This window comes from Aspergillus welwitschiae (assembly GCF_003344945.1).
Source record: "Aspergillus welwitschiae strain CBS 139.54b unplaced genomic scaffold BDQ94scaffold_7, whole genome shotgun sequence".
NCBI lineage: Eukaryota > Fungi > Ascomycota > Eurotiomycetes > Eurotiales > Aspergillaceae > Aspergillus > Aspergillus welwitschiae.
The window spans coordinates 1,055,476-1,067,510 of record NW_020798701.1 but is presented as its reverse complement, the minus strand read 5'-3'; the positions used below and the strand labels follow the sequence as shown (position 1 = coordinate 1,067,510).

General features: G+C 46.0%; 2 protein-coding genes across 2 annotated transcripts; one reads left to right on the top strand and one right to left on the bottom strand.

The window, feature by feature from the left end:
* Positions 1–4,878: 4,878 nt before the first annotated feature.
* BDQ94DRAFT_157861 (uncharacterized protein) lies at positions 4,879–6,740 on the top strand (the record flags this gene model as incomplete). The annotated part of the gene is made up of 8 exons (XM_026768825.1): positions 4,879–4,891; positions 5,307–5,354; positions 5,420–5,552; positions 5,770–5,883; positions 5,939–5,980; positions 6,054–6,093; positions 6,148–6,366; positions 6,585–6,740. The coding sequence occupies 8 exons, from the start codon at positions 4,879–4,881 to the stop codon at positions 6,738–6,740; spliced, it is 765 nt and encodes a 254-aa protein (XP_026629426.1).
* Positions 6,741–9,048: 2,308 nt separating this feature from the next.
* On the bottom strand, positions 9,049–10,998 carry BDQ94DRAFT_185494 (MDR family MFS transporter; the record flags this gene model as incomplete). Its single annotated transcript, XM_026774903.1, has 2 exons — positions 9,049–10,626; positions 10,681–10,998. 2 exons carry the CDS (start codon positions 10,996–10,998, stop codon positions 9,292–9,294), a joined length of 1,653 nt encoding a protein of 550 aa, XP_026629425.1. The 3' UTR covers positions 9,049–9,291.
* Positions 10,999–12,035: the final 1,037 nt, after the last annotated feature.

Below are 12,035 nucleotides of genomic sequence, written 5' to 3'. Positions count from 1 at the left end.
TACTCTGTTAATCTCCGTTTTGATTATCCTGAAGCTCTCTTGACTATATCGGGTTTTCGGGATCCAGAAACACAAGATGGTCTTCAGAAAATTATATCCTTTCCCGGACCGGCCACTCTAATAGCTCCCATCTCCAGCATTAGATAAAAATCCGCTAGCCTTGTGGGGAAGCTGAAGTTGATGAACGGGTCACGCCCTCACCACTCCATGCAGGAGGTGAGGAAAAGAAGAAGGACAATAACGCCTCCCACCACTTACAACGAATTGTATGGAGTTTGGATGCACTCTGTGTGTAACTACTTGATAAGGTACATGTGCACTATTATTTATTGAAACAGCAGTTCTGAACTAAGGGGGCCTTTTGCATTGGGCACATTGATTCAGGCCAACTGATTTCGTAGTCAAGGGCTTCTAAGAAGAGGCTCTATATAAGGAATTTATTGTTTTTTCTGACCTCTTCGCCCCGATCTTGAACGTCTTGTCGATTTGATGATAGCATACATGGTACTATTCTCTGCCCCTTCGGTAGCTTCTAGATCTGATCTTTGTAACTCATCTGACGTAGTAAATTTACTAGCACGGCCTTAAAAAAGCTTCTGGCCTTCGCAAAAGGTGCGATACATTTCTCCTTTTCATCATCCTGGCCCTCTTTCCGCAACTCGTGATCTCTAGAATATCCCGTCTTGTTCTTCATTGTGAAGCAAGCAACCATAAGCTTCTTCCCAATTTTCTTGCACGTTCTTACTTAGGTCCATGCAATCTAGGCATAGACCATCGAATCGTGCACAGATTCGTACGATCCAGGCACAGACCATCAAAGTCCTCAATCACCCTTCTTCCTGTTTGCCAAATAGCCATCCCTAAGCTTGTTGAAATTATGCCCCAACGATCTCTCCGTTGAGGCCCCTGTCTTGCTGCCAGATTTGTAACGAAGATTTGAGAGTACTATTACCGTATTGTTGATCTGGTATATAGATAGAAAGATAGATCTATGTAGTATTTAGCGCAGGCGACCGCGATCGGCATTCAGTTGCTGAATGACACAGGGTGGCAGATGCATTTGTCTAACATCGCCGGGGTAAAGTTCGGTATTGTGGCCAACGCAGCCATACACCAGCTTTTTCGTGACCTTTTGATATCCCTCGGCGCAGTCAAAGTCTGTCAAGTATATACATCTGAGCCTTCATTCTTTCAAGCTATCCTCCAGGAATTATCATCGCTTTGAAGTAATCACTGCTGTTGAGCAGTTTGCCACGCTGAACTTTCTTCATCCTGGGCCATAGTCCACAAAGTAACGTGGCTCGGAGACAATGTTGAATTTTACTAGCTTAACTCGCTGTAGAGTTCAGTGTGGCTCTTTTCCACTCATTGCTCCTGTTCTTATCGTCAGTATCGCTTTTCTAGGAGACCATATTCCATTTATTGGTGATGATGCCAATGTCGTTTGGAAACCTGCTCTCATTTTCACAACCGACCGATATATTCCAGATGAGTAAGAAACATAAAAAGTCCGTTTGACTCTTTCGACCAGATATGACTGAAATTCATAACTCTTTTAAGATGAAAGAGACCTCATCAAGACATGGAGAAATTCCATGCGCGATCCATTAGGAGAAAAGTAAACCATAAGTACCATATTAAATGGACACAACCAATGTAACAATTTAGAGTCTAATCTCCGATCAAACCTCGCTTTTCCCGACTTCCCATGAAGCCGAAGTACCAAGTTGGTTCGCCGTGTCTGATCCGGTAACCAATATCCCATTTTTCGAAATTCTTGTGATGCTAATACTTAGAATAATGATTGCCATCGTACCATAAGCCCTTGCTTATGTCCATGCAGTCATGGTATAAGCGATCGGAATAGCATGACACTGTGTCCACAACTGTATGTACCGTTTCCCCAAGTTATGCCATTAATGCCCATTCTTTCGTAGTCAAAGTCGGACATTTTTGACTCTTCCGTTCACACTGGCATTTCTTTATTAATCTTGTAAGAAACATACCTTCATTCTGTGCAGTTGCCGTTGGTATTCGAAAGTTGTAAGTTCCTTACAGGAACATTTCCCTGGCTCGATGACCACCCAATGGTGGTCGAATAAAGATTTGCTAAATATTCCCACGGGTTCTATATCAAAGCTCTTCTTAGGCCTTATCTTAAGCCTTAAAAATCCCCAAATTACCAGAGATATGCAACCACGTCGCTCCCTTCAGCGAAGCTAACATTAAAAGGCCCGATGGCCTTTTGGATTATGTACAAGGTACATAAAACGTGGGTCCCTTCAGAATGACCCAAATAAACCTAGAAAAATAGGCAGCTGCCTGTCTGCTTGAAGTGTGAGCACAAATGCTCGACATAAAAGCATTTATATCATGTTGACTCGAAAATCCATTTTCGATCCTGATTGAATGGCTCGCATACCTTTCGATGCGACTATATCCTTGCCCATCGAAATTCTGGTTGAAACAGTGTCGTTATTCGTGGGCTCTAGGGGCCATACCCCGATTCTGCCCAGCTCCCGCTCATTTTCGAATTTCATGGTGTCTTCTAGGGGCCAGACTTCAATTCTGGCCCGTTCGCGCGTATATTCGCAGCTATTGGTGTCTTCGAGTGGCTAGACTTCGACCCTGCCTAGCTCCCTTGAATCTTTGGAGCCGCATATTGCCTTGTATCGATAATTATCACGAGTAGCACATATAAGCACTTGTGCAAAACATTCCTCAGGCGTCCGCGTGCTGCATTGGCAGTATGGGCCCCTATTTAAAGCACGTATAAGCGACGTCAAACTCTGACGCGCAGCATGCATTGCATATGCATGTTTATAGATTATTAATATAAGTAAAGCTCTGTCTAATAATTCCTATTTGGCTGATGCGAGGAGCCGAACAGGGCAGTCCCGCGCTGGACTAGGTTTCACTTGATGCTTAGGCTAAAAGGATGCTCTTTCTTTGCGTACTGTATGAGTAATGATTTATGTATAACCTATTAACCGTAGAGAATAATAAAATTATAATCCAACTGATGTAAGCTTTGATGCTTGTCTTATGAGGAAATATATGCAGAAGAGATAGCTGAGAGAGGGGAGAAAGTCGACGCTTTTATAGACCTGTCCTGGAATGATATTGTGAATATAGCATCAAGAATGATCGACCTAGTGAAGTCGTGGAGGTAATACACCGACAACCTAGCTATCAATGACGGTGGTTTACATGGTGAGAGCTATCAAAGAAGTAACCGCAGGTGAATCACGTAGAGGGAATACTAAGCTAATGATGATATGGTGCGAATTAAAGTTTATCTTTGATGCAAATGTGACGACATTGAGCAGGCAAAGGGGAGGCGAAGAGTTTTGAAAGCTTCAACATATTCCGAACTTGGAGGTAGCGCGATACGCACTTTAGTCCATTCAAATCTTGGGGTTATGATTGGTGTTCCCATCACAGTTAGACGTTGGCCTATAAGAGGTTATCGATGCTTACCGCACTTGGACCAGATTTGACCCGGTGCCTAGTGTATCACAACGTCTCGGTCTTATTATTGCATGGCCTCGGATTCATAACCCATGGGAGAACCAATCTGGGAACCGCACTCCAGGGGCTTTCTAACCTAACGCCTTTCCTAAACTATAAACTATCCATTTTACCGCGGAATGTATTGGGTTTGGCAACCATTTCCTACGAAACTGGGGATAAGAAACCAGCCAGGTCGATGAACAGTATCGGCTAGTAGCTTATAATACGGGTGCGCTCAGTATTCCTAGGGCTATATCGAATGGATACTTGGGGCAGATAAAAATATACAACTGGATCTCGTGGACTATTGCTTTATCCCGTTACATAATCAAGAAAATAGCTGATAAACGCTCCTGAACTGGGCCTTTCACTTATACTCTTGATCGAAGTGAGGGTGTAGGTGAATAGGTCAGTTGACATTCATCTTGATCGTCTTCATATTGAAGTAGACAGACTACAGCCCGTCGGCCTTTCCACGCACCCAGTGAAGTTCATTGCCCTGTTGAATTGAGAGATGGCTCATAGTGATTGCACTACCATCCGATGATGGTTCCTTTCTCAAGCTTCCCTCCTTTCCCAGCAGATTGCTAAGGGTTGTTAAAAGCCACAGCATAGTATAAGCCAGGCCAAACTATGACCTGCATGGAATGGCCACCTCGTTGAGAACCAGTGAAGCAATAGAATAACTGACCCAAGTGCTAGCAGTCTAAGATGCGTGCATAATTCGCTACCCCCGGGACTACAGGCGCAGATATTTTGCGTCGGTCGAGGGCACTAGCTCGACGAAGGGAAGATGTCCTAGAAGACGTTGTAGTAAAATTCTAGAGCTATCATGTCATTTGGTCATATGCAGGTCGAGGGGCTATATAGACGTTTCCAAACCTATAGTGAGATTGAAGATCGCGCGCTGCTTGGAGACAGGGGCAGATTCCGTACACTGGATAGATATATTCCCCTTATTTCGCGGTCCTGACGAATAATCCAAGACACAGATGAAGCTTCTACGCGCTAAGATGTCCAAAAAGCCACAATTATTCTTATGATTTACAAGGATGATGGTAGAGAAGGGCTTAAACAATGTGCTCTGCGGGGTTTCCGTTTCCTCCGCTTCTACTAGAACAAGTCTTGAGCGAGAACCATAATTGGATCCGGAGCGTATAGTCGAGAATGATCTGCAAAGATGAGTCCTGTCAGACACCCATGGCAAGATCTGCACGCTCCACAGGCTAAATTAGTACCCGTGGGCTTAGTTGGAGCGGAATCAGGCTAAGGTTGAAGTCAGCGAATGATATTAGACAATCTGTAGTTATCCTGCACCCTCGGTATATTAGCTGCTTTCAATGCCCATGAAGATCGATTGACACCATGCATTATGGTCGTATGTTATTCTGGTCACAATACGATACTCCTCCCCAATCCAGACAAGTGAGTTCCTGCCTTGTATTTGAGGAGAGCAGGAGAGCACGTGTCGTGTCCCTTGCCGAATATGGCAATGGGGCAGCAAACCAGACATACGCCTTCTCGCTTACAACTTCTCCTTGGCCACGTTCCCCATCTACTTCCTGTGTTTCTCTTGTCTCTCTCCTTCCCACTTCTCTGTTGAGCATCGCGTCTTCGATTCTGATTTTGTTCCCCCTACTGCTCCCTTATGCTGTGTCTTAGTAAGAAGCCGACTAACTTGGTTTATAGGTTTGACCCTCGTCTCAGAGGGGTATTCTCTCCCGGTTTCGCGTGTTGATTAGACAACCGTGGAATTCGGGATCACAATCAGAGCATGACTGTTCGCGACACAGTCTTGCTTCTCGTGAGCGTTGGTCGATTCGGCTGCTTCGGTTATGGAGGTACGTGACACAGGCAGTTTCTTCCAAGCTTTTCAAGAGCTCATCTGGCTAACGGTACGTTTAAGCTGCATCTCGCCGAGAGTGCAGTGTATTTGAGCGAAGTTTAGTGAGCATTCCTGTCCTGTCCGATGCTTCCATCGTCTTGCCAACCAGAGTATCAGGCTCTCTTCGAGAGTTCTACTTCGTTACTTTCCCTGTGTATGTTTACGAGCCTCCAGTGGCTAAGGGTAGATGGCATCAACTGACAGGCGCTAGCGGCCTCTCTTCAAGAGTACGATCTATTTTTCCGAACGTCTATAGAGGGTGCCTGTTCAGGCTCTCTCTTCGAGGGTCCTGTCTTCTTTAGTCCCAGACGCCTGGTGAGCACTTTCTCTTCAAACATTATTTTATATCAACCTGCTGACATGGCTATCAGCCGCTATCCTCTTCGAGGGTGCGGTGTATCTATTCGACCGTCTGTAGAGGGGCTCGCGCAAGCGCTCTTCGAGCGTCTTGTCTTTTCCTTTTGTTCTTTAGTCCCAGACGTTTGGTGAGCACTTCGTCTCCAATATTATGTTATATTAACCTGCTGACAAGAGTACTAGCCGCTATCCTTTCGAGGGTGCGGTATATCTCAGCAGATATCGGTGAGTACACATATCCTTTGCAAGGAAACAATAAAAGAAGAAATTCAATTAAACTTACTAACGATAATGCCAGTGTCTCTCTTCGAGAGTTCGATGGTCTGCTGGACCTTGTTGTAAGTGCTTCTGTCTTTCAGATTTACTCAGAACTTGGCTAACATGGACCCCAGCCAGCTCTCTTAGAGAGTCTGGTCGCGTTATCCCAGCCGCTATCTCCTTCGGGGTTGCGGGTTATCTTAGCAGATATCGGTGAGTACACTAGCCTATTTCCAAGCATCATGCCATGTCAACATACTGATGATAATATCAGTGTCTCTCTTCGAGGGTCTGGTCTCCAACCCCTTGCCGTGTCTCCTCGAGAGTCCGGCCTGCTTCTTGTGTGCGCTTGTGTAAGTATCCATCCCTCTCACTAAAAATTGGTTGGGGCATCTTGCTGATTTTGGCAGGCCGGCTCTCTTCGAGAGTTCCGGTTGGTTATATTCTCTATCGACCGGTAGGTTTTCTATCACAAACTATACTTCTCAGCCACACATGGCACCTAACCATTGGCTGCTACAGACTGAATTCACCGCCTCCTTCTGTCTCCGTCTCTCCACCTGTCAGATAGTACGCATCTTGGGCACATGTTCAGGGCACCGGAGCCGCACGACAATCCAATCTTCGACTCGACACACATCATATGATGTGGCCTGCTATGATAGCTGACCAGCTACTTCACCGTTTGAAGCAAGAATATGGCCCTGTACGCTGTCAAGTCCCTTGAGGCTCGCTAAATAAAAGTGTGATGCAACACAGGGCCGCATGTATATGGATAGTCGATACCGCAGCTAAACACACAATTAATAGAGATAAGCGAATGTGACAACTGACTTGTCAATTTCAGTCAGTCACCAGCCTCTGTCTTAGTTGTTTAGCCACCTTCAGTTTTTTACTCGCGGCCGTAGATATAATATGTGTAACCTTCCCTACGATGACGACCGGGTTGTTCCCAACTGCCAGAGCCTCATAGGGCAACTCATATCATTTTGGTCATATTGACTACTTCAAGCGAAAGCGCTCGAAACTCAGCAAATTGAGAGCCGTCACTCAAAGCGACTCCAATGCCGATGTTGTCATCCAAATTACAGACGCGATCCCAAACGTGCGGCAAAAGAGGTTGGACATGGGCACATTTTATGATCGCTAACTAAGTTTTCATTAACGCCCAAATAATGACAATTACCGAGGTAAGTTTGGTCGTTGTCATTAACAATTCGCAAGGCAAAAAGAGCCAAGAGTTCTCACTAAGGCGCACTCTCTTGACACATGGAACCGAGCTAGAGGTTGGCAACCAAGGCCACTTTTCCCTTGACACCTGGAAAATGTCCACTCTGTTACCGGACCTTCAGCAAAAGACAACCTATCTCGGCCACCTTCCCACTTGACGATTCTCAGCGAATTCCTTTTATTGCTTCGTTGATAAAGGTTGTCTGCGGTGTTAGCCTGATGATAGTTCTCCGTGACTGAACAAAACCAGTATAGCCAAGGCTATCGTCTGCGCAGCGGCGGCTCTTGGTTGCAAGACTCTTCTGAATACTGGGTCCAACAGGGGACGTTGACAAACTTGCCGAAGCAGTGATGAAAGTCCTCCAACGGAACGAGCGACTACGAGGCTGATGTAGCCGACTCGTCCGGTTTCGCACGCCGCGATACAAGCTCGATAGGGCAAAGAGCATACTATCACCGACAAGTACGCTGACTTGCAGCAAACAAGCAAAGAATGCTGAGACAAGGAGAACCAGAAAGGCATCAAGAGGGACTACGAACGGTGTGTCATTGGTGCCTCGGACAGAAAAAATTATCGACTCGATGCTCGGGATCGTGTCTCAGAATCTTCTGCGACGTTCACCTTTCGAGCCTAGTGTGCTGGCTTTAGTTGCGGACACTCTCTCCGTCTTGTACTTCTCAAGACGAATGAAATGATACTTCTTTGCATTCTACATATTCACTTACTCTACTCATTAAATTCATACAAATACTTTCGCTTCGTGCAGCCCCTTGCCGAGAATAAAATAAGGTATTCCCGACATGGCAGGCCAATGTCGGGAAGGCAAATTTACCATCATCTTATCATTGCTAAAGATTAGGGAACTCCTCTAACAGCCTCGTGGGATTTATGCCCATCGCAGGGGCTCCAGGACCATAAAGTGTTTCTGAGAGCAAAACGACCGAAATTGCGCCGGATACAACAAAGAACGCTGCCTGGCATTTTTGCAGTCCGTGCACTCTCTGCCCAGCGGAAGTGCAGCTGTTTCCGAACATTTCGGCCATTCCTTTTGCCAATTTTCCTCTAGAAGAAAACGAGGCATCTTGGCGAGAACTTCAGCTTCAGATCTGGTATTTGGAGTTGAATAATCTGTCACAGATTCGAATTGAAGACATCGAGGGAGCTAACAGTACAATACTAGGTTTCCGAGGCCATTGATACCAGGATAGCAGGGACATGGACGATAATGCGGCACTGTCACATATTACGCTATTTTGTTGTCCTCCATTCAATAGTAAAACATTTCACCTGGCCAGGACCAAGTATGGAAAACTGACGGGAGGCAAAGGCATGTTATTTTAACATGGGCTGGGGCTATAATTTTTCAATCAAAAGGGAATGGCAGACTGCGCCTTTGAATATCTCGGGAGAGAGTGGCTCGGAGGAAAGTGGTTCGGAGGAATTGGTCGAGAATTGTAAATCTTACAGCCACTCGGAGAAGATTGGTACACAGTTCTTTATATCTTCCAAGTGTCACCAAAGCGCTATCTCCATCTGCACCGGAATTATCTTCTTCCTTTCCTCTAAGCCTGTCATCACAAGACCTTGAGCGATCGACCGATTATTTGAGTACATTCCAATTTCTACTTCTTTCGGGTCTCAGGACCCAACCACAACTATTTCACAATGGCTACCACCGGTAGATCCGTCACATAGTAATGATTATGCCCACACATATTGCCATCTATCTAGGGGCATTATAGCAATTCAGACTTGTTGATATCCTATTGGTGCACCCAATGATCCACTAGCAGTATTTCTGGCTCTTCCGACTAAACCCCCTATTTCTACTATGTTGAACAGATTCCCAGGGGACTTCTCCTTCACCCCTTTTCCCAACCCGAGAATATCCAGCATCCTGGCGTCAGGGAGACGTATAATCTCACCTGCTCGGGTCTAAATGTTAACTCCCACTGCAAGACATGATAATTTGCGATACTTTCAGGGCTCACATTCCAGAATCTTCCGTCTTCCATATTTTGCTTGAATCAATCAGTGCCATTTAATTCTACAGACTAGACGACCTAGCCTCCTCATCGGAAACAGCAGCCTGGGGCTTCGGCTTGACACTCCTCCAGCGGATCCCGAGTGAAAGAAGGAAAGCAACGGCGGCAACACTGGTTGCGACGTAGAATGTACTGGTGATCGCGTAGTTGTATGCATCTAATACGCCTGGAAGGTGCGCCCCGGAAACCACGCTCCTCGCTTCGGCGGAGCCTGCCCTGAGAATGTTCTCTATCTCGTGGCCATTAAATCCCCGACTGTCCAGTCGCGAGACAAGTTTGTTCTCGAAGATAGCCTCCGCGATCGCGAGGTTCACGGAAGCCCCGAAGAATTGGAAGCATTGCAGTAATGATGTACCGACGGGGACATCTTCGGGTTTGAGGACTGCTTGTGTCGCAACATAGGGCATTGAGAGGGTCATTCCCACACCAAGGCCTTGAAGGACTTGGAATGGGATCCACTGCTGGTGTGGAGTTCTTTGAGAAAAGGTAGAGAACAGTCCCGTTGCTATGCTCATCAGGCCCGTTCCAAGGAGCATGTATGGATTTGGGTATCCAAGATACTTAAGTGAGGCGCCTGTCAAGGTTGCAGAGAAAACATCTGACAGCGCTAGAGGGAGGTACATGACTCCAGATTTCGTGGGCGAGGCGTTTTTGATGACCTGGAACCATTCTGGAAGGTAGTATATCGAAATGTAAACGGCACCCATGGCGAAAAACTCGCTGAAACAGGAGAAGAGCATCGTACGCTCAGTCATCAGACGCGGTGGAATCATGGCATTGTCGCCCTTTCGTATTTGCCAGAGGGCAAAGATAAGACCGACAAACGCACCTCCAATGAAGAGACCAACTATAGTAGCACTCTTCCAAGCGTGTTCGGTCCCTCCCCATTGAAGGGCCAAAAATATCATGATGATGGCCGGAGCAAATAGAAAAGCGCCCAGGAAGTCCAACTTTTCCAGTCTGCGAAGAACCGACGGAGCTTTCGTCCTGTCGCGCGGAGGCGGTTTGAAGAAGAAGACCAGTGAGAAAATGGTGATAGCACCAATGGGGAGATTAATCCAGAAACACCACCTCCAGGTCGCATGCTCCGTGAGCGCACCGCCTAATACGGGTCCAATGATAGTGGCAATGCCAAAGGTTGACTGAAGGATTCCAATATATAAGGGTCGCTTGACCAGCGGGATGGAAACGGCGACAATACAGAAGGCCCCTGTAAAGCATCCTGCTGCCCCAATTCCGGTTATAGCACGCCCGATGATGAGCATAGGACTGTTGACTGCAAGGGCGCAGAGCAATGAGCCAAGCTCGAAGACGACAAGACATCCGAGGAACATGCCCTAATACTGTTAAAAGGCTTTTCATCTACTACTGGAAATTTTGGTTACACTCACTTTCATCTCAAAGCTTCCATATAGTTTACCTGCCATAGGCTGCAAGGCGCACATCGCGAAGGAGTATGCACTTCCATACCAGCCAATATCACCGGTGCTGTTGAATTGTGACGTGATCCGGGGAATAGCCGTGGCAATGATGGACGAGTCCAGTGACATGAGAAATATAGAAAGACCAAGTCCAGTGATGACCAGCAATAGTGGAATTCCAGTCAGCTCATAGTCGCTCGCATCGTCTGCTCGAGAGTTGCTGCCGCCAGATGACAGGCTGTTCGCCTGGGGGGTGCGTAGATCCTCGACGGGAATTTTCTCAGCCATTTGCTGTGGAAGTCGAGATGGCGATATGGGCACATGAATATTGGAGGCAACAACGTTATATACTAAGTGGACTATAAAATTGATGTATGCTCCCCCTCCCAAAGCCAACCCGTTTTGAGATTAGCGCAAGTGAATCAGCGTGACTCATGATGGTTCAGGAATGCCTCATCATTGGTAACCTCCGAGAGGAATAAACGAATGCGAATAAGCGCATTATTCAAATTCGCATTCATGTTATTCCGATAATTCTGATTTCACGCATTGATCGTTTTTTCATTCTACCCCTTATCGTATTACCAAAATACCTGTTCGGCTAGTTTTCAAATTTCGAAAGCGGAATTACCATCGCAGTCTCGGCGCAGCAGAAGAATATTATATTTCCCGTGCAAACTACGCTACTAACATAATATATCTTATATTGTAGGACTCAATAAGATCTACGTACTTTGTGGGATTATTTTTTAGCGATTTCATATAGGGCGAATGATTAATCCCAGTGACACGGAAGGTGTTTTCCTACAGAAATTTGGGGAAATTATACATCTCTACATATCGTTTTTCTGCCTCTTTGCTGCTCCAATTAAACCGACCACCATAATTTCCTTATTCTCACCCGATCTACTTTATATTTCCAACTTTGATATGATTGTGACCATTGACATATAAAACGCGTCTAGCTCCCAACTCAAAGTCACCTACAACCCTGGTCACGGTTTCTTTACCATGAAACCAGTGAGACGCGCCGTAGATAAGAGCTAAATCTATCAAATTGCCACTTTAATGGGACTGCGCCAGGAGATGACCCGTGTGATAACATAGCTTAACTTACTCCATAATTGTTTCATCCTCGATATCCACTCATAGCTTGCGAGAATATCAAGCATTGTTGAGTGATACTCCCATGAATGTCCATGACTATGTGAAGGACGCTGCAAAGAATATCTGGCCCAGAGGACGCTTTTGTATCCGGCATTGATATGTATCTAGACTCACCACCTGTGAGTTGGTCCCACCATATAATTGGAGATGTAGACGTG